The sequence below is a fragment of the Aristolochia californica genome, unplaced genomic scaffold, assembly GCF_029961685.1.
Source record: "Aristolochia californica isolate CCGP_79_NKW_82.1479 unplaced genomic scaffold, dmAriCali1.0.hap1 SCAF_16, whole genome shotgun sequence".
Lineage (NCBI taxonomy): Eukaryota > Viridiplantae > Streptophyta > Magnoliopsida > Piperales > Aristolochiaceae > Aristolochia > Aristolochia californica.
In genome coordinates this window covers 20,502,854-20,525,659 of record NW_027181837.1, presented here as the reverse complement: position 1 = coordinate 20,525,659, position 22,806 = coordinate 20,502,854, and the positions used below count along the sequence as shown (strand labels likewise).

The 22,806-nt window shown below is 36.6% G+C and overlaps 3 protein-coding genes, 1 long non-coding RNA gene and 1 pseudogene across 4 annotated transcripts; 2 read left to right on the top strand and 3 right to left on the bottom strand.

The window, feature by feature from the left end:
- Positions 1-583: 583 nt before the first annotated feature.
- On the bottom strand, positions 584-4,558 carry LOC137953814 (probable ribose-5-phosphate isomerase 4, chloroplastic). The gene is made up of 9 exons (XM_068801329.1): positions 4,392-4,558; positions 3,325-3,452; positions 3,136-3,205; positions 2,783-2,887; positions 2,495-2,590; positions 2,351-2,407; positions 1,728-1,845; positions 1,378-1,444; positions 584-1,195 (listed from the first exon to the last, which is right to left on the bottom strand). The coding sequence occupies exons 1-9, from the start codon at positions 4,551-4,553 to the stop codon at positions 1,132-1,134; spliced, it is 867 nt and encodes a 288-aa protein (XP_068657430.1). The 5' UTR covers positions 4,554-4,558; the 3' UTR covers positions 584-1,131.
- Positions 4,559-5,427: 869 nt separating this feature from the next.
- Positions 5,428-10,199, top strand: LOC137953676 (probable lipid-A-disaccharide synthase, mitochondrial). Its single transcript, XM_068801139.1, has 8 exons — positions 5,428-5,692; positions 6,754-6,853; positions 6,942-7,047; positions 7,190-7,413; positions 7,777-7,855; positions 8,767-9,005; positions 9,443-9,669; positions 9,831-10,199. The coding sequence occupies exons 1-8, from the start codon at positions 5,469-5,471 to the stop codon at positions 10,012-10,014; spliced, it is 1,383 nt and encodes a 460-aa protein (XP_068657240.1). The 5' UTR covers positions 5,428-5,468; the 3' UTR covers positions 10,015-10,199.
- A 1,042-nt stretch (positions 10,200-11,241) lies between these two features.
- LOC137953824 (uncharacterized) lies at positions 11,242-13,408 on the bottom strand. Its single transcript, XR_011112434.1, has 2 exons — positions 13,263-13,408; positions 11,242-11,533 (listed from the first exon to the last, which is right to left on the bottom strand). It is a non-coding gene; the product is annotated as an uncharacterized lncRNA (long non-coding RNA).
- Positions 13,409-13,538: 130 nt separating this feature from the next.
- Positions 13,539-21,135, top strand: LOC137952707 (UDP-glucuronate 4-epimerase 3-like; annotated as a pseudogene).
- On the bottom strand, positions 13,703-17,727 carry LOC137953926 (uncharacterized). Its single transcript, XM_068801486.1, has 2 exons — positions 17,660-17,727; positions 13,703-14,282 (listed from the first exon to the last, which is right to left on the bottom strand). The coding sequence occupies exon 2, from the start codon at positions 14,165-14,167 to the stop codon at positions 13,811-13,813; it is 357 nt and encodes a 118-aa protein (XP_068657587.1). The 5' UTR covers positions 14,168-14,282; positions 17,660-17,727; the 3' UTR covers positions 13,703-13,810.
- Positions 21,136-22,806: the final 1,671 nt, after the last annotated feature.

Sequence of the window (22,806 nt, the reverse complement as noted above, 5' to 3'; positions counted from 1 at the left end):
GGCACGTTTCCATCACTTCTCAGTATTGGTTCATTTTTGCCACTCCTGGCTAAAGTCAAGGAATCTGTAGTTATAGCTGCTTCTAACGCTTTTATGAAGCTTCTAACGCTCCTCATGAAGCTTCCCCTCCCCTAAGATAGGTCCTCCAACGCTTTTATGAAACCTGAGTTATTTTGTATCTGTGCAAAATTTTCATGGTAGTTCAGTGTGAATTTTGTATGCCCTTAGTTTAAATTTGACATGTATTACATAATTCTTGTCGGAAATGCATGAAATTTCATGGCTATCTGCCTTTGCACAGTTCACTGTTTTTGGTGGGTTTTCCTCCTTTGTAACCATTCTCTTCACCTTGCTATTTTTTTTTTTGGAGGGACCAGGACACCTTCTCCGGAACTGGAAAGTGAGCCTGAACCTCTGGTTTCCGACTGCACAAACTGAAATTCTTTCCAATAATTTCATCCGACACAATCAGTTAGATACCATCCGAAGCATGCAGTGGACAACCTACCAGGAAGATGGTGATACAAATTATTTAGAAGTTCCAGATCATTTAAGAGCAAATTAGATAAAAAAAATTCTCCATGCTGTTGTAAAGTTCACCAATTGGTAACTGTGCTCAATATTTTAATTATTACATAATGGACAGCAGCTTTCATTGCATCAAGCCAGTTCAACAACAACCAGTGACTTCCCTCCTTCAAGCTCTAAAGTTACAACTTGGTCAGACAAAATGACACCTAAGTGTGTATGTAAACAGTAAATGAAAACAAACGTGGCTGTAAGTGGAAAGGTAAGAAAAATGAGCTTTGTTCTCGGCAATCAAGCTCAGAACCAGTGCCTTGCATAAGAGTCACAACTGAAAGTGACCAAAGGATGAGATCTGATTCAAAGATCATGCATGTATACCTCATAATAATGCACAAAATGCACAAGACTTTCAAGTAAATAGGATTTCCAACTTCCGTCACACCTGTCATCAAACATCTCAAATAGGCTTTGATGCACAGTTGAAAAAAATGACTAGATGTGGATCGAGCTAAACTTCAAAACTACCATAAGATTAGCACCAAGACCTGACATCTTAACTAAAACATATTGATATTGTTGGTTTTCAATGGAAGAGTCCCTTCTTTACAATTGAAACAAATTATCAACAATCTGAACACCGTCTTCTGAAGCAATAATAGCCGTGCAGCTGCAGTTTTTTTATGTCAACAAGATAGATATCAGAATATGAATGAATTAAAGGGAAATGATAGTCCAGAAAAGCAAGACAAGAGGTGCATAGATGGTAGCCCTATGTCAATCTCTGGTTTCTTGACCTTCCCTATTTAACATATCCCATCAATTATTGTAGCATAGGGTAGAAAAACTTACGGAACACCAGAAACCACTCCATGATCCACAACACCATCAATTTCATCAAGGCTTTCAGCTACTTGAACTGCAGCTCACCACAAGTTGCAGAACACATTAGGATCAAGGAATTAGAATGGGAAGTATGAAATTCCACAAGCTATATATGACATCGACGGCACCAAATATTGAACTTGTGCAAACTGATTATTGGAACCACTTTTCAGTGTTTAGTCCATGAGATTTAAATGTGAAACATCAACTTGCAATTGGTAAATGATATTTTATGGAATATTTAAATGTGTAATCTGTTTATTTTTGCAGATGGATATTCAATGAATAAGAGATTTTTCTTAAGAGTATTGACTCACTGAGGTTCTGGATAGGAGATGTGAATATAAGATCAAGAACATTGTGTCCCTCTCTTGTAACCAATGGAAAGTCACCTCCTGTCGGACCTGCGTATCCCCAAGCTGGTCTCCTCCACACCTTTGAAAAAACACAAAACAGGAAAAGAATTATTTCTCACCTGTTTTGTAAAAATCAAGATTTGGGTGAAGGAATAGGAGAAAATTGAGAAAAAGGAAATTTTTCTAAAGAGCCTGAAAAGGCTTCCTTGGGATTTGTTCACGAATTCCCAGACATCTTAAATAACTGTTTTGAGTTACAAATTACAACAATGTCCCTATACACTTAATAAACATCAAACTCCTTAATATAATTTAACATGTAGAATAAGATTACATAAATAAAATTAACCACAGAGGTGATAAAATGACAAAAATACCCATGGATTTTTTTCTAACAGGTTTTAATAAATTTAAAAACTCATAATATAGATGTCTAATCCTCCACCATGTAGATATTTCATTACCTGTTTCCATTGCCGTCAATGTTGAGAGTTGCTTTATGCAACACCAAGAAAATTGTAAATTCTATGATAAGTAGTTATAGTTAGCATACTGAATAGTTATAAGTAATGAAAAAAGCAGACCTCGGCATCTCCTAAGAAAAGGTCATCTATTTCTTCAGCAGTTTCCATCCAGTTACCCTAAAAAATGAGTACATAATCAAAAACCCACAAAGAACGTTCCTGAAAAAAGATCTAGAGACAACAGGAGAGTGCTAAAAAACTAACAGTATTAACCAAGACAGGGATGGAACCATCTGGATTCTTAGTATATTGCTTCGCAGAAGTGATGAAAGCAAGCTTACTAGCCACCTTTACTATATGCTGCAAAATGGAAACCACTCAATTCATCATTAGAACTTTATTCAATTGCAGTAAAAATTTCAAACAAGCCAGGTAATGTTGTTATGAAGCATATCTAAAAATCAAAAGTGGGGCAAACCTAGTGTAGTGTTAATGTCAAGTTGTATGGGTAGTTATATAGGGACCAAAACAGAAAAAAGACTTCTTATTCACCTTCTCCTGAATAATGGATTCCCCTCCTTCTAATTTTCTCCGACCAATTACAGCAGTGAGTGTTCCTTCCTCTATAACATCAGCATCATCAAATGCAAAATCAATCTATAAGACAACACACACACACACACACACACACACAAACACACACACACACACACACGCCAAAACAAAAAAAAAAACAAAAAACAAAAAATTAGGACATGCAACATCCAGTAGTTTTAGAATAATCAACTGAAGGTATGATTCATAATAAATGGTTATCCTCATGGTAATGGTCTAAAAATATGTAATACTCACAAACCCGAAAACAAATGGAACCAAGTAATTGGACAACAAGAATCAGAGCACACTTGCAGACTATTTGGATATTGATCTAGTGGGATTCCAGCTTTTGCTGCTTCGCTTGCACTTGACACTGACCTGCAGCAATAGATTGCACATTAAAACTTGCCAGACTACGGAACCTCATAGGCCAGTGTACTAGACACTAGTGTGTGATAAAGAAGCAAGAAAACCCTGAAGGGATAGAAGAGACACACATTGGGATACCGAGAATATCAGTTAGTTTGCCTTCTCGAAGCTGTCGGCCCAAATACTCTATGACCAAGCAAGAAGCTCGACCAGATCCCAACCCCACCACCATGCCACTTTTGACATAAGTATCAACCTAGAAACTTCCCAAAGCATCAGTTAGAAGTAAATGTTGAACTATTAGGCAGAGCTCTTATCATTTTAGATAGAAATGTGTAATACACAGTTAAACAAATCAGGCGATAAAAAGTTGTAAGCAAAAGCAACCCCCAAGTTAAGAAAACTGGATGATCAATTCATAAAAATCTGCTGTCCCTGAACAGCATGAGCCCCAGATACAAAGCAGCAACATCGAAGCAACAATTCAGACCCCTTTATTTACTTGGGCAAACAGAAGCAGGGAAATGGTTTAACGTAGGCCTTGGGTAATGTATGGGAGGGTGGTCACAGTAGACAGGATAAATCAGCTATCTGCAAGAGCTACTACTGTCAATCTGTCAATCATTCTTGCGCTAAAAATTTCCAAATTACAAAATGCATAAGAATGCAGTAGTCACTCTGGCCAGGATAAATCAGCTATCTCCAAGAGCAATTGCAAGTGGCACACATTTTGAATAACCAAACTCATTACCACTGTCAATCTGCCAATCATTCTACAGATAGAAATGTCTAAATTACAAAATACTTAAGATCCTGCTTATAACTGTCTGAATCGAATGCAAGAGTTTATGGCATTGGTTGCAACAACCAGTTTTATTGACTTCCAAATACTATCCAATGAGTAGAAGAGAAAAATATATGTTGCTCATTGTTTACAAGCCAGTTAGTTGTTCTTTTTCCATTTCTACTTGCTTTCTTATTTCCTACTCTATGATCACAAATAATTGTGAAATTTTCGATAAATGCATTGGCAACGGGTTGCACCGCCAGAAGACAACGACCCCACCCCAAAACTCGTATAATTCAAAAAATAATTAAACAGTTGAGTAATTGAATTTTTTGCAAAGTTTTGGTGAAAGCCCACATTCTCATTCAGCTCCAATCCAAACAATGTAATCCAATGCCACAAACTTACTGTATGTCTGGCGGCTTCTACAAGGTGAGTGCCTTCCAAGATGCAAGACACGGCAGGCTTGGCAAAAGGGTGTTTTCTTCTCCTCCGGAGGTAACTCTTCTGGCAAGGAAATGAAGAAATATTCCAGCCAACTACGGATAAATGAAGGAACGCCATGGTCATATCTTCCAACCCTCACAGGACACTCTTTCATCTGATACCCACAACAGTTCACCTTTATACTCTTCGGCTCTTGCGAGGATAAGGCGACTCAAGACAGGTGCACCTTTAAACGGTGGGCATTGTCAGTCATTGACTCTTACTGCAGATAAGTCAGAACGCTTATCACGAAGTCAGGAAACCTTTCGACCGGCGAGTGAACCGTGGAATGAAGAGTTTACAAGCAATATACAGGAATTTTAGAATTTTTATTTTTATTTTTTGAAATTTTATTACACCTCTTCATTCATACAAATCTAAACATGCAGTCATAGCAACAAATACGTATATTGTAATCAGACAATTTTACCCGTTTACCTATTTGCTAAATGAAACATAATCGAATAATACTTATTCCATACCTGTTTACCCTCTTACCATATAAAGGTATTATTATATAAATGCATGGTATTGTATGATTTTTTATTGTCTTTTGTTGTAATGTTTTCCCTTAAACAATTAATTTGGTAACAATTTTTTTTAATTAATAATCATGTAAAAAGGGTCAAAATGTGCTATCTCCATCTCCTTCCATCCATATTGCAAATTATGGATACCCATTTTCTTTTTTACCATGACTTTTGATTTTTTTATTCTCTTTAATCCTCTAGCAAGAACCAGTTTGATGCATGGAACAAAGAAAAAAAAAAATACAATTCAGTATTACAAAGAGAAAAGTGAAAAAGATTAATTCTGTATTTCATTTTTTTTTTTTTTATGGATAAGTATTAATTACTCCAATTAATGTTGCTAATGCAGTGAGTAAATCTTAAGACTAATAAAATTTATAAAAACGTTAACGGAGCCTTCCTCAAATCTTTGTTCCGCCCTCATTTTCCGGTTCGAAGCGAGGACGAGGTGGCAAGCATAGGGAGGAAAATGATCTTGAGGACGCTGAGAAATTTTGCCCCCAGTGCTTTATTCTGTAACCAATGGAGATCCTTTTCATCTTTAACCAGAGTCATAGACGTGGCAGGAAAGGACGGCGAGCTCCGAGTGTTCATGGTAGCAGGGGAAGTGTCTGGAGATTCCATTGCTTCTCGTCTCATGGCTTCTCTCAAACAGATTTCTCCTTTACCTGTTCGTTTCGCTGGTGTTGGAGGGTATGTGATCCTTTCTTTTGGTTGTACCGAGTAATATTTATAGTTTATGTTACTTCCTTCAAACTAATAGCGCTGCGGACGAAGATCGATTCATGTCCCCGTCGGCATAGTGAATCGCTTGGCAGCTATTTTTTGCTTGTATGACTCAAATGTGAGTAGATGAGGTAGTTGTTTCTAGGTTTCTGATTTTATTGTTAGCTTCTAGTTTGAATTTGTCCTGATGGGCGACGTTGAAGGTGAAACTTAATATTTCTGTTGAAGCTTTCTGAATGGGATATATCCAAGATTTTGTGCAGTGTCATACCCCTGTTGCAACGACTAGTTATGAAAAAAATGAGATATTACTTTTAGATGTGTGGTGGAGTTCTACAATTTGCTTCTTTACACTGACTGATAGTGGGAAAAAGAAAAAGAAAAATCTCGAGTGTGGAATGAGAGCCCCCGATTGCTAGTTTTCTCGTGTAGACTGGGTAGTGCATCTCAGCTGCAGAACATACAGGGCCTTGAAGTTGTTTTTAACTTGCTTTTGCTTTTCCGTAGTCAACTTCTCTATTTTCGTTCTCTTCATTTAATGGTGGACAAGAATGTCTTATTTACCAATCACTTATCTAAGTCTCTATTATTGGAAACTAAAGAAAATGTTGTGCTCTGATGGATTCACTAATTTCACATAAAATACTTCATATTCCTCACTTCTGCCAATAGGACCTGAATAAACTCGGATGAATTAACTAGGAGAATGGTGCCCACATCGACTCTTAATGCTTTCTCCCACACCTGCTGGCCCGGGGCTTCTCTTGAGTTACTGTCGTAGTTGAGCTTGAGTGACCCTGTCGAATAAACTACTTCCCATTCATATTAGCAACTAGGAGGAGAAATCTTTGCTGTGTATGAAGAAGGTTTTATTTTTCCAGCACAAATATGGTCCATATGCACGGATTTTAATAAGGTTATAACTAATGCTCTTCTGTGACATACTAATTGATGCAAAAACTGTTGATATTATCATTTCAGTGCTTTTCCTTTGGCTTTTAGACACTAGAAAACTATATTCTTACCAGGGACCTGATGTTCAACGAAGGATTGCAATCCCTATTCCCCATGGAAGATATTTCTGTAATGGGAATCTGGGAACTATTGCCACATCTCAACAAAATGAGGGTGAGCTCTCAGAAGCACAACTTGCCATTACTTTTTCTTAAGTTGTAGTCAACTAATTGATATTGCAGTTTATTGCAATGTGTGACAGATAAATATAAAGAGAACAGCAGAAGCTGCAGTCTCATTTCAACCTCATGTTGTTGTGACTGTTGACTCAAAAGGATTCTCTTTCCGTTTTCTACGGCTGTTAAGAGGTAGCTTTCAAACCCTTCACTCTCTTTTTAGTTGTCTTACTCTCTTGTACTTCTATATGATTTTCTTGGTTATATTATCAGTCCAACATATCATCTTTGGATAAATAGTTCACCATGCTCAGGTGTTTTTCCCTTCTTGCAGCTAGATGTAACCAACTAGGTCTTGGTGGTCCCGTTCATGTCCATTATGTTGCACCATCCTTTTGGGCATGGAAAGGGGGAGAAGTTAGGCTTAAAGGGTTACGTGGATTTGTGGACCATTTGTTATGCATTCTTCCATTGGAAGAGGAAGTTTGCTGCTCAAATGGGTTGGCTGCAACATTTGTTGGTCACCCAATACTGGAAGATGTTTTAAACATGAATTTGGTATGAGCTTCTCTCCATGATTATGAATTTTTTTTTCTCAGGACGGATTTGCAATCTGGAGCTTATCTGAATGTTATGGAGTTTATTTTTCTGAATTACTTTAGCCGTGGTGGAGGCTGTTCCTGGAAAATTGTGCCCCTCCCTGAACTAGCTGTTTCTGCTGTTCAATCAAATCTCCTTTTTGTCCCACATCTGAATAAACCTTAAAAATGTTTACTTAATTCAGTTGCATAAACATGCAACTGGTCACATCAATTTTTACTTCTTTACCAATTAGTTGATTCACTCACAAGTAAGCATGTATGCATGTATTCTCCATGGACAGATATGTTTTATAACTTTCATAACAAAATCAATTCGTAGGAAAGGGATCCAGGACCAAATAAATGGAAGATTCAAGGGAATAGTGAAAGCTTCCGAAGTAAACATGGGATAACTTCAGGTAATACCAAAATCTTATGTTGGGAAATTATCACAAGCATGACAAAATGTGACTTTTTTTGGGTCCCTTTGATGGTTGAGAACTTTTGGTGATATCACAAGCTGAGTAACTGCTGCGTGGTCAGGCAATATGTATGTGCATGCTAGATGTTAGATGTTTGTACACTCGATCATCTTGCAATACCTGACTATTGAATCTTTTTATGTTGCAATTGATTTAACATGTAGAGTAAGCAATTTAGGGAATTTTAAACAGATTTTGAGTTGCAGCAGTATGGAGGAGGAGGAGAAATTTGTGGTAATCGGATAATGGAACTGCCTTCTTATGTAGCTGCTGAATATGAAATTAAAGGTTATCTCACTAAAATTTGTTAACTTAAAAGTCATTTTTCCTGTGCCTTAGTGAAACCATTTTTTTTTTTTTTTTTTTTTTTTGTGAATAACTCCTTGATGAAACCATGTAATTGTATTCTTTTTTTCTTACTGTATGTGTGAGTGTTTTGGTATATATGTTGTAATCCATCCTCAGGTTTATCAGAAAATGTAAATACCATATACTTCAATTTTCAAGTGTGGGAGACTAAAGGACACCATGGTCCATGTCGGTCAACCAAATAGAAGAGTCCCTAATCATTAACTTAGAGGCATTAGGTAGCTCCAGAAGAAAGATTTGAAAACAAATCTTAACTCAATGATGCCGAAGGAAAGAAATTAATCTTTCCAAAAGGTTACTAATATTTGAGTTGTTTGAACGTTGAAGTATAAACCTAAAAATGAAGAGACAAGAGAACAAATTTTAATTAAAGATCTGATCAATTTCCATCTCCTCACTAATTATACTCTTGTTATGGTTCACATTTGCTCTCTGGTTTAACTTTTCCTCTTAGCATTTTGTTGTACATGTTTCAATAGGGGCAACAGTTATTACATTACTTCCTGGAAGCAGATTGCAAGAAGTCACACGTATGCTTCCCATATTCTTAAATGCCATGGAAATCTTAAACCACTCTTTCCCCAAGTTGGCAACTGTTATCCCTGTGGCACCTAACCGGGATGTGAGGAACTACATTGAGACAGCTATTCAGAAACAGAGCTACCAAACTCTCTTAATTTCTGGAGTTTCACAGAACTTAAAATATGATGCATTTAGTGTAAGTCAACTTTTCAGTTTCTTAGTTCCTTGTTAGTCCATTTACTCGTTTACTATGTAACATGTCTAGGTTGTAAATTCTACCAGAAGTGGTCAGTCATGGATGACACCTACTACTGGCGGAGGGTTCATCCTTCTGCCTTTCATGCTTCTTTTTCTTTGACGTCCAAACACAATACAAAAATTTGTCCTTTTAAAATGGGATTCATTGTAAAACTACATGACTAAGTATGTGTTACTCTAGTTAACTGATGGCCAAAGAGTCTAAGGCCCATTTGAGTAGTGATGACCTGTAGTCAAAAAATCTTGTCATGGCCTACACATGGTAGGACCTTTTCATTGGTTGCTCAAGTGCCCCATGTATATGCCCATGCTGTATGTGTCTTGGGCATAGCATCATCACCTATTGCTTGACATCTAACTTTAATTTTTGTGCAGGCAAGCCAAGCTGCACTAAGTACATCTGGTACAGCTATACTAGAACTGCAGCTTGCACGGTTACCTTGTGTTGTTGCATATCGGGCTCATCTTTTGACAGAATGGATCATCCGTTATAAGACAAAGTTGCGTCATATTTCACTACCTAATATTCTTTTGGATTCAGCTGTTATTCCTGAGGCTCTTTTTGGGGCATGCACACCTAAGAATCTAGCATCATTTCTCAGGTCTGGTTCTTCACTAGCCTGTATCAATGTTCCATATCTGAAAAAATTGAATGCACTCTAAGAGCTTTATTTCATACTATTTTATTTTCAGAGGACTAATCAGGGGAAGTGAAATATTAATGCTTCTATGTGTTTCAACTCTTGTGTCTGTGTATTCGCAGCCAAGTAATTACTGATGAAAGCTTCCGCGACAGGCAGGTTGAAGCTGCTGAAAGGGTATTCGAAATGCTCTCTCCATCTAAAAAAAATACGTGCAGTCAGGCTTGTGAAGAGATAGGTTCCTCTGGCTGCAGCCCTAGTCTAATTGCAGCAAACACTATTCTTTACTCTGCTAAACGTCTCTGATGGTAACTTGGGATATGATCTAAATCATAGTAAAAAAAAAACTTAAAAACATTAATTTCGAAGTGTATCGAGTTTCTGGTCCAATGGACGTCTATGGGGTTTTCTTGATTTGTTCATTTCGACTCTTAACTGATTTTGGTAAACATGATGTTTTGGACGGCAGCATTATAGTTGCCTTGAACCAACCTTTTTGTGTTAAGGTTTTATAAGTTCGGTTTTCAGTGATGAACAGCATTAGGCTGCCTTGCCCTTCCCTAAAATAGAAATTCCACATATTGAAGAAGTACTGACTAATAAATGCTCAATTTTCCTATTGCCTACTTGTTTTAACTAGTACTTGGACAACAGACCTGAAAGTGTAAAATGCAGCTCTAGACTATGATTTGAGAAAGAAATAAAGAATTGTATTTGAAAGATGGGCATAAAAAGACACCTTTAAGATGCAAGAGGGCAGTTCCTCTTCGTATTTCGTGAATCAAGTTTTCCTTCACTTTCTTCTTTTTCTCCTTGGTTTATTCGGTGGTTTTCCTTTGAAAAACCTTATAATTGGCAGGTTCGTTTATCTGTCTTTTATCTTCCTGCTGCTCCCTCAAGACGCAAGGGTTCGTTTCACTAGCATATCTTCCAATTTTTTATTCGAAGTTAAACTTATTCTTCCTTGGCGAGAATTGCTTGGCTAGTTAATTCGGTTAAAACGGGAGTAAGAGGTGCCAGTGGCAGCTTTTCTTCCCTCGGTGTCACCAATTCTGACTCAAAACTCCAGGCATTACCAAACAAAAAAAAGACTCATTTCTTATCCCATATCTCCAAAGAGAATCCCCCCAAAGGATTTTCACAAATTCTAGCCATGAATACATGACAAACAAGGGTAGCAAACCCGATGTCTCACCATGCACCCAGTTCATGTACGTTCTCTGCAAGCCGAATAAAATCAGAAAAGCTGTAAGGGTGATGGAAATGTTGGTCAGGGCTGGATGTGTATCAAGGGGACCGACCTGTCTGATGAAGTCTTAAACTACTGCAGTCGCACTAGCATCTATCAATCTATCGACATACAAATCTTTCCATTACTTGAGTAGCAATAGGTCGAAAGATTGATCCAACCCTTATATTTAAAGGCTTTATAGAAAATATGCCAAATCAATGTTCGGTTTCAAAAAAAATTGTTTGGGGGCCCTGCGAGGCCAGTCAAGTAGATAACATCCACAATAAGCAATACCAACACCATTCACATAAAACAAGGATCCCACAAAGAAGTTCATATTGAAGCATTAATCATGAAAGTATTACAAGTAATAGTTTCTAATCATAGAACTGAATGACTTAAAAGACAACAAGTAATTAATAGATAGTTTCACCAATGACTGATAGTGAGGCTCCAGCCAAAATCCCCTCTACCTGTCACAGTGAGCAGCACTAGGAGAAAACATATCCTCCCTTACAAACAGAACTTTTACTTAGATCTCTGCCTCATCTTTCGGCGTTTCCTCTTGAGCCTCCTCATCCGCTTCTTCTTCCACTGCACAGAGAACCCATCAAAAAAAAAAAAAAAAAAAAAAACTAACTGGCAAAAACATAGGTAACGGGATAATCCAAACGGTTGTTACATTTAGACATGGATGATAAAAAGAATAGTAAAATATAAAAATTCCCTGTTCCATTTAGGTCATGGTATAGGTATTAGTACCTTGGCATGTCTGATATAATAAAACACAAGTTCTAAATACAAATCTGATGATTGATACTGCAATTCATTGCATATTTTTGCCATTACGTTGTCATAATTCTTTGCTATCAATGACCGGTACTGAGTCTTAAGCAATGACTAGTTAACTAAACAACGTCCACTTATTCACATGGAAGAAAATAAATAATCACACTTCCAACAAAGAGGCATATAATAAAGCTCAACCAATTGTGCAATACAGTCGTTATTCATTACCCATAACTCATTAAACTGAACAGCCACTTAACAACCAATCACAAACTAATTTATATAAAAAAGAAAGATAATGATAAATGAAAAAGAGTAAATTTTATCAAAATAAGTTGATAAATAATAACAGAGTCACGTTTCTTCTATCCAGAAAATAAAGGAAAGAGAGAAGCACATCTATCTCCAATATCTTTCACATTAAACCAAAAAGCATACAAGAGAGGTTAGTTAAATTTCAATAAAACAGTGAGCACATAAATTACACCTAAAGACCAGAATACATGATTTGATAAAATATTCAATTTTTCACGAAAAAGTTTCAATTGAAATTTTATTCATACAGCCAATAAATTAATCCTTACATGTGTTTACTGAAAAAGAATGAGGACACTGAAAATAAAGAACCACTAGCGCTACAAAGTCAATTTCACACATATTTAAGCATATTTTCTCAACGGAATATGCCATGAATGTGCAATCAAATTACTTCCACAAAGACGTGCACAGGGCTGATAAGATAAGAAGTTCGTTCAGCATGTAATAATTAAGTCTTATAACAACTTTTGACACTACAATAGGAGGTTGTCAGAAGCATTGTTTACAAATTTAAACAGTATTTAACATCATTAACCGAATCAACTTAAACGGAGGATTTAATGTCATCCCTAGCCGCAACAAAAATTATAAAATCCCTACCAAAATCTAGTTTAACTTATTTTAAAAAATAATTATTCTAACAGAAAACAATAATAAACAACCAATCCTAAGTAATTCAACATCGAGTTGAACACAGCAGTAGCAAGCAGTCCTTGTTGTTTTTACTTCGCTATTTTTTCTTTTCCTTTCTCCATATCGACCGCTTTTTCCTCAATAAAAAATCTCACCGTCTAGTAAAATAAAAGTAACAGGAAAGGCCCCATCATGTCTCACCTAAAAACCTTCACCAACCACGGAAAAGATAACCCTTGCATACGAGAAAACTATGAACGCTTTTTTTTGTGTGTGAAATGCATGCAAGAAAGAAACTTTCTATTTTGAATATCTAACAAAAAAAGAGTTATTTTCCTCTTTATCACAAACTAGTACATTGCAAGAGCTTCAGACAACTCAAGTACATAAAACTGCACCAGATACCCAAATGGAGCATTAATCAAAGGAAAAAACCACAGTCCATAACGATAAATAGAACAAAAATTAACCCACTATCATCAATAGTTAAGATGGAAAGAGCTTATAGAGAACTGCCGGAAGAATAAATCAACGACTCTCCGTCAAGAAAAATTCAAACACATGTTTTAGGTAAAGATCAAACCTTAGCCCTCATCTTTCTTTCTTTTGACGACCGCAGGAAAGTTCTCCGATTTCCTTTGTCTTCCGAGGTAGTGAGAATTACGACCAGGATATCTCACAGGCTCTTATAGAGTTAGGGTTTCGTAGGTCGAAATTGGAAGCCCAAGTTTAGGGTATTTTAGTCTTTCACGAGCCGTGATAGCGCTTTGAATATTAAAATTGAAGCGAATGGACCAGATCTGTGGGCCCAAGACAGACTTCTGGTTCCCTAAACCCTAAACCCTCCTAAACCGCTAACATGTATCATCTGCTTAAAAATTGGTGCTTGGAGTGGTTTGATTGTCCAGAAATATTATCTCATTTGTACCATTTCCAGTTCACCCTGATCACCATATCCCAGTTTAAATCTTGAGAATTGAAGTCTGTACCAGACACCGCCTACGAGTATAGCAAAGCTTCTTCTACACTGAAAAAACGAGATATTTCTCCGTCCGAAGAACCCTGGTGCCATGAGTTCCATCAGTCAACTTTTCAATACATTAAAGAGTTCTCAAAAAGGAATTTTAGTTTTTATTTTTTGAGGGATAACAATGATAATTGTTCATCAATGGAGCAATCCACATGACAGGAAGTTCGACAAGAGGAAGGAATGAGAATCAGGCCAAGACACCGCTGTTCCATTGGAGAAGGAGATGATCGCCGGGTGCTACGATACTCCACTGCATCCTGGAGGATTAAATTCCCTTGCTCGTCTATGCAATGGAAGACGCCAAGAAAGAAACGACCATCGTTTACACCCACCAGCATCTGGCGGAATAGTAGTTCGCGAACCCGACTGACAAGAGGAGATATGTATCTGGTTTGATTCTGTTGATTGTGCTGCTCAGAGTCTTGAAAAGTTGAGCAGAAGTTAGAAGTGTGCTCCATTTGACTCTTGGCTGAGGATAAACTTCAAACAAAGATCACTTATTGAATCAAAATCAGAGCATAAACTTAGCTCAAACTATCTTCGTCAAGATCAGTTGCACAGAACATCTCCCAACTGCAAAGATGAATGAAAAACAAGCAAGAGATACAAATATGAGAATAAAGATTAAATAAAATGAAAGAGCTCCACAATAATGTTCGATTGATATGACTTTAATAGAAAAACCTCAGGAACATAAGGAAATTAGTAATTGAAAAAAAGAGACAAATTAATGCACATAACAGATCTTTCAGCAGGAAAAGTGTGGAATGAGATCCATCTTTCACTTAAAATGGCAATGGAAGAGTGTCACATATTCTGAACCTATAGAGGTCACAATCTAGTGAACCAGTTTCAATGTGAAATGCATACTTACCAAAGAAAACTTTGAATGAAGGAGATCTAAGTATATAGACCTACATGTGACTGTTCAACAAGGCCCTGTTAATGCCCCTGAATGGAAATGCATATCCCAGAAAAATCTCGAAAGGGGTTCGCAGATTATGGGTTTCTAGTGCCTTACTAGGAAATTGCAGGGAAATCCAATCCATTTCCCTGGTAGATGATATACATGCAATTTCCAATGAAATAACAGACGAAAATGAATATGATATATGGTAAATTGCTTGCCTTGTCTCCTTTCAGTTACACCTTCCAATATAGTCAGCAAGACCACTAGTGACTGCTGACTACTTCCATTATCATTAAATTCATTAACCCAAACCAGTAACTATCTAGAAACATCATTATGGAGCAGTGATCCCCTCAACAATGAGCCAATATTCAGACATTTGCAACCTTTGCTGATTGCCTTAAAAGCGTTTTCATGTAGCCTCTCTGAGGAATCCCAACAAATCTATCTCTGCCTTCACGGTGAAATCAGACCTTTTATATAGAAGGTGTTTCAAAATTCAAATGAATTTACAAAAACTGGTGGTTATGGCTGAACTGATCTCATTTGAAGTCTTAGGTGTATGACCAGCATTTTGATCCTTAGATGTCAGTCCATGTTGTTGAGTCAAGTGCTCATGTCACATTGCAATTTGCTTTGGTGTCTTGCTGTTAGTTTTTACAATAAGATGCATATTAGAACCCCCATCCAGAGTATTATTACCTTCGATCTGCAGCCAATAGACAACATACTGCAAGATTAGACATTAAGCATGTCTAAGATCAAATTATGTTGACTGAGTACAACTCGAATGTAACCAAGGTCTGGAACCAATTAGTACAAAAACATTAGCCTCTAAAACTGAATAATTGTAGTAAACACATAATATCATGAGTACACAGTTTTGATTTAGTAAACAGAGTAAAATAAGGGAGTGATGAATGAATCAAGAGAGGAAGATTAAAAGACTAATACCAAAGGCAAGTTGATTACACCAAGTTGTTTGAACAACTTTTACAGAGGTTTATGACCCTTATCTACCAAAGGCAACAACACAACGTTCGCTTCATTTATAATAAGCCCTGGTTAGAGGAATTGATTCATTTAAGGCTCAAGACCCTCCCTGGAGCAATTCAAACAAATGAAAAAGGACACCAGTGAATTTGGTTTTAACAACATGAATTGAAAAAAATTGATCATTGCAGGGGTGTGGGCTTAAATCTGTTGTTGAGGAATACCCAAGCAGGAAATCAATTATCAACATGAGTTCTAATTTATTTTATAAAGAATTCTGATGGGTGTATAAAATCAAAACAAGAAGAAAGTGAATTTCTGGAAAAAGTTTCTTCTTTAGTCATTGTTTCAGCCCTTTCCATCTACTAATAGAAATCTATGCCACCCACAAACAATAATTTGCTTATAAATCTAATGAAAGAGAGAGGGAGTGAAGAGAGAAAGACAGAGAGAGAGAGAGGGGAGATCACTTTCAAATATGTTTATTAAATATAAAACCAGTATTCTTTTATTTTAATTGTAGAGTGTGAGAAAAAGGAATCAAATACAATTGGAGAAAGCATAACACTTATCAATTTTTCAAGCAGAAACCAACAAAGAAGCATAACCACAGATTTGCACACTACTCGATTCCCATCAGCACTTATGCTGTTTTTGACAGCAAAGGAAGTAGATAAAAAAAAACGAAAAAGAGAGAGAAAAGTAAAAAAAAAAAGAAATTAGGTTTCTGTTCTCTTGTTTGTTAGGGAAGAGACATTGGAACAGAAAATAGAAGAGAAAAATGGTTGTCTTGTTAGGTGCAGATGGAAAATGAAAAAGAAATTTGAGAAAAATTAAAACACTTCAAAAAACTTTAAATAAAAATTAAAACCATCAGAAAAATGTTAATTATTTAGAAATAAACTCAAAAAACATAAAAAGTATGTAATGCGAAATCAATTATGAACTTGCTATTATGTAATTTATGACCTCACAATTATTCATCATCAAACTCCAAAGGTAGCAAAATTACAGTAATTTATACAATTCCAGCTCTTTTATTTGATTTTAATTTCATCATTCATGAGAATGTAGAAGGATGACTAACCACCAGAGCTACAAATACCAGAAAAGAAAAAAAAATTAAGCATCACTTTCTATGTCAATCCTATTTCCCTTGGCCAGCTAGCTGAAGACTGGTCGGTCTTCATCTGCCCATAGAAAAGTAAATGACTAGATTTGGGTAGTCATAAAGTGAGAAACAGAGCAAGAAAGAAGGATTGTAAAAGACCAAGTAAATCAAAATCACCTTCTTCCTCTAATAAAGCCATACCAAATAATAATAACAAATCCTAGAAGCTAAAAAAAACCAGAGTTCAGTTAGCAAGACATTTTTAAGTTACTCAGCTCTGTACATCCAACCTTCAAACTCAAAAGTGTATGAGCAGCTACAGTCGGTATAAGTGACTGCCCATGGTTCTAACAGAATGCCCGTGTCGGCGGTGCCCGCAGTTCAAAACTCTTTTACTCTAAAAAATAAATATTTCAGCAAAAAATTCAACATAGTCTTGATCAGCAATGCATTGAATATTTTAGAGCAGGAAATCCATTTCAGGAAGGGAACATATATATATATAGCAGTAATCTCGAAACCCACAAGGTAAAATCTGAAATTTTCAACCTATTTCAAAAGGAAAGCGTCATTTCTGATTTCTGAAAGCAAATACATGTGACATCGGAAACACCCATTTAGACAAAAGAGAGAGAAGAGGATGAACAGACATGAGGAGGAGGAAAGCGAGTAGAGGGAAGTGTTGTTGCGCGGGACGAGTTCAGGTAAATAGGGACTTCATTAATGTTTTTGGGTCTTGCAAGGCGCAGGGATGTCTTAGGAAGAGAACATTTTCAACCAAATAAATAGATGCGACGACGACATCATCAGTTTTCCATTTGAAGGATGTCAGTCACAGACTTTGAGCAAATTTTAAACAGCAAACAAGGATGCTCCAGTGGGCGATGGCAGGAAGAGAGAGAGAAAATCAGAGTGAGGGAGGACGAGGGAGAGTACCTGTAGCAGGTGAAGTTACGCATCTGTCGCCTCTTCGTCCTCTCCGTCTCGGCACCTCGTAAAACTTCTGTTTAATTAATTTAGAAACTCCAACTGAATACCAACTTTGGTTTTATTAATTTCGGAAGTCCAATTGAATATAAAACGACACTGAATTGTCTAATTATATTGACCTTCTTGGCTTTTCAGTTTTTGCTTGTTTTAATCAACTTTAGATCAGTTTGTCTACTTGTTTATGCTGGTCTCGTAATCATCTCTGAATGCAGTTAAAACCAGTAATCATACAGTTGGTGACTGTCTCAGACAAATTATTTAGAATCCACATAATAGTAATCTGTGAAAAATATGGATTATCATTGCATATGTAGTCTTTAACATCAATCTTGCTTAAGCATATTACATTTAGTGAAATAAATAATCACTCAAGGTGTCAGTCAACTGGGTTTGTGACTGTCAATTGTTTCATAACTCTTCATGAAGAAACTTCTGCTTCCTAATGTTAATAGAGAGCTCAAATTGCTACTCACTCCGGCTCTCATAATATCCAAATGCTTAATGAGATTGTTACTTTTAATATCTAAATTTTTACTCTTAAAATATTAATTAAATATAATATTAAAAATCATAAATTTATGTACATAAAAAAGAGGGTATTTTATTATATAAAATTATTTTTATAGATTTAATTTTATAAGATATTTTTATTTAACTAAAATAAAAAAAATTGTTAAATTATTAAATAATTAAAATTAAATTAAACTATTTATTTAGTTAAATATATAAAAGTAAAATGATTAAATGAATCCTTACTTTTTATAATGTTCAATTGTTAATCAAATTGTTACTTCACAATGACTAAATTCTCAATATTCAAATAGTCATTAAATATTATGAAAAATAATGAATTTATATAAATAAAAAGCTATTTTATTATATAAATTACTTTAATAGATTTAAAATTTATTTTAAATGGTTTTATTTGACTAAACTAAATATTTTTTAACTTTTTAAAATTAATAAATATTTTTTGTTAAATTTTTTAATTATTTAAATACTTATTTTATAATATCCAAATACTTAATCAAATTGTTACTTTTGTAATATTTAGATTCTCATTTTTAAATTAGAAATAAAATATAATATTAAAATCATGAAATTAAATAAAAAACTATATTTTATTATATAAAATTACTCTAATAGATTTTTGATTTTTATAAAATAAATTTATTTAACTATTCTATTAATAAACTCAGGTAAATTTCAACTTGTTTAAATTAATATAAATAAAAAAATAAAATTTTTAATTTAATTAAATATATAAATAAAATACTTAATTTTATTATATCCAAATGCAAGAATGAGAGAGCACATTAACGGTTTTTAGGTTATTTTCACTTTCAAAATGCATTTACAGGCCTAAAAAAGAAAAAAAAAAACCTTCTTATTGCAAGACAAGAGCCCGTGCATATCACTTACTAGAAAGCTCTTCGAAGAAGTCTTGAGGTTGCAGGTCGGAGGTGCGAGAAGGAGGGTGAAGTCAGTCGGCTCTTCGTCGGAGGTCGCAGGAGTAGCAGGCCTCAGGAGAAAGAACCATTGCCGATATTTTGAGACTTAACAATGGAAGCGATGGTTAGAGATAACGGCATTTTTTCGTCCGAGAAGGCATTCCAATACAAAAAAAAGGGTATGGAGAATATGTAAATTTAAAATGATTCTTCCAATGCCACTACTCATGATTCATTCATTCGCTTTAGTAGTCTGCTACTGCTGTTGATGAGGAAGAGCCATGGCCGGTGGTCAACTTTTTCCCCCTTTTTGTCTCTCCAGATTCTAATATTTTCTCTCTTGGAACCTCTCCAAAGCCCTATTAATCAAGTACAGCGTTGCAGCTCATTCCAGAATAATGCAGTTCATAGAAAAAGCTTTCCTTCATCATTATTAACAATTATTTGATTAAAACAGAATAAAAATAGCAATAGGATTTAGGAGAAACTTTTATATTTAATTGAAAAAGTCTTGTGTTTTATGCGAGATTGAGGAAAACAAGAAACGCCCGTGAGGACAATTGAAGAACGGGTGATCGCTGGTCAGTGGTCACCGAAACAGATACAGGAAATTTGTCCTTCCTTGCGGTGGGCTCCACCGAAACGACCGTTAGCTTCCTGCTACCGAATTCAAACGTAAACCTTATTCGAATAACCCATAAAAGAGGTTTTTGTCTAAAAGCCATTTGAAGAAAGAATCAATCAAGGGCTTTTTTATTTTTCCTTCTTGGCTTAAGGATCAGATTTTAGGAGAAAATTATAAAATTACTGATGGAGTGAGATCCTCTAAAGGAAGACAAGAAGTCCGATATACCATTGCTTCATAAAGAGACTTAGTTTAAATTAACTTTAATCTCTTTATATATAAATATGATGTGCTTGTATGAAACCATTGGAATAAGAAAGATAGGTGTTACTGAAAGTTAACATGCTATCAGAGCGGGAATAACTTGTTCGCCAAGAGAAAAACTCATTCGTTCAACGATGACACGGAGAAAATTTCCTTTCTTTCTCTCTACGTTGTGCTTTTGCAGATGCAAGAACATGGCGTTTCCTAACGCAATCACGGCACCAGACTCGTCCAACATTCTTGTAATGCTTACGATCTCCTCATTGCTTTTCATGTCGTTGAAACAGTCTCCGTAAATCTCTAGAAACTTCGAATTCAAAATACAACTGACATTCTTCTTTGGCCAGAATCGCCTTCTGGTCTTTTGTATTCCTTGGCTTCATTCTCATTTTCTTCCTACCATCCCCACCGACTCCTTTTACAACAGACCCTGTGCGTCGAATTTTGGGGAACTTTGTCTGGGGTAGGCCTGTCTAGGAGAAGTGAGTGCGGTCCTCGACATGAGTTTGCAAGCAGCACGAGCTTTCTGTGTTTGTCACCGGCAATGCGGGCTTCATTGGCACTCACGTCTCGACCATCCTTAAGAGTCGGGGTGACGGTGTTCTCGATATCGACAACTTCAATGACTATTACGAGGTCTCCCTCAAGCAGGCATGACATGCACTCCTCGAGCGATCAGATGTTTTTGTTGATGAGGGCAACGTTAACAATTCCACATTCCTCTGCAAGCTTTTCGATGTAGTGCCATTCTCAAAAAAAGGACCAAACGAATCGGCCTGCTAGTCTCTATGCCTCCACAAAGAAAGCTGGAGAGGAGATTGCCCAAACCTATAACCATATCTACGGTCTATCCATTACAGGGATAAGATTCTTCATAGTATACAACCCCTGGGATTGGCCGAAAATGGCTTATTTTTTTCTTCATGATAGACATTTTGCAGGGCAAGAGTATACCCATCTTTGAGGGACCAAATCACGGAACGGTAGCCAGAGATTTTACCTACATTGACGATATAGTGAAGGATTGTTTGGTGTCATTGGATATTGTCGGGAAGTGCACGGAATGCAACACGGGCCATTGATGCTTGCCCCCTGTGTCACTCAGCCAAAAGCGCCAACATCGAAGTATTGACCCTTCTTTTTTCATCTTTATTGGTTCAATGGCCGATAAAGATGAAAAAAGAAGGGTCAATACTTTGATGTTGGCACTTCTGGCCAAGTGACACAGGGGGCAAGCATCAATGGCCCATGTTGCATTCCGTGCACTTCCCGACAATATCCAATGACACCAAACAATCCTTCACTATATCGTCAATGTAGGTAAAATCTCTGGCTACCGTTCCGTGATTTGGTCCCTCAAAGATGGGTATACTCTTGCCTCGCAGAATGTCCATTGTGAAGAAAAAAATAAGCCATTTTCGGCCAGTTCCAAGGCTTGTATTCTGTGAAGAATCTTAGCCCTGTAATGGATAGACGTAGATATGGTTATAGGTTTGGGCGATCTCCTCTCTACCTTTCTTTGCAGCGGCATAGAGATTAGGAGGTCGATCCGTTTAGTCCTTTTTTTGAAAATGGCACTACAACGAAAAACTTGCGGAGGAATGCAGAATCGTTAAGGTCGCCCTCGACAACAAAAACACTAGATTGCTCGAGGAGCGTCTGTCGTGCCTGCTTGAGGGGTACCTCGTAATAGTCATTGAAGTTGTCAATACCGAGCACACCGTCACCCCGACACTTAAGCGCGGTCAAGACGTGAGTGCCAACGAAGCCTGTAGCACTGATGACAAGGAATAAAATACCAGAAGGCCATTTTGGCCAAAGAAGAATGCCAGCGCAGGTGATGAGACGAAGATCGTGATATGAGAGGTATGTCCAGGAGTTATATTTCAAATTCAAAATTTCTCAAGATTTGTGGAAAATGTTTCGACGACATGAAAAGCAATGAGGAGATCGTAAGAATCGTGAGAATGTTGGATGAATCTAGTGCCGTGATTGCGTTAGAAAACGTCATGTTCTTGCATCCGCATAAATGCGACGGAGGGAGAAAGAACAAGAATTTTCTCCCTACATCATTACCAAACATAGGAGTTTTTCCCTTGCAGTCGTCGTTGAATGGGTTATTCCCGCTTTGATACCATGTTAATTTTCGATAACATCTATCTTTTTTAGAACTAGATTAGGACCGGTCTCGATTCAGACCAGACCAGATTTTGACTAGACTCGGACTCGATTTGAGTCGGACCAGACTCGAACCTATCTCAAGTTGTCAAGATGTATATCTCAAGCAAAGAGAATCTGGGGTGTTTGGAAGGCGATCTCCTTTGATCGTGGTCAAATTGACCACAAGAATAACTGAAGCTTTGAGCAAAGCTTCAGTCGCAACCCAAACCACTGACATTACTACTATTTATGTTGATGACATTGACACCTCCCAGGTGTATGATTTTTTGTGATGTGTGACACTGGTTACTATCTTGAAATATTCAAGAATTAGCTCGAGGGTCACTAGCATGAAGGAGACTTTCGTTGACCGCATTCAATGGAGCGCTCAAGAAGATTGGATATATGATATTTTTTGTCTCAGACCAAGAGCAGTATATGACAAAAACTTCTATAACTCACTTGGCAAGTAGGGCATAAAAAAATTATACGCACCAACTTGAGGAAGATTGTTGACATGAGATCCTCCAAAGGAGGACTTCTTCTATATCCGTAAAAACAAACGAAAAAGTCTCTATAACAATGGTCTCGGA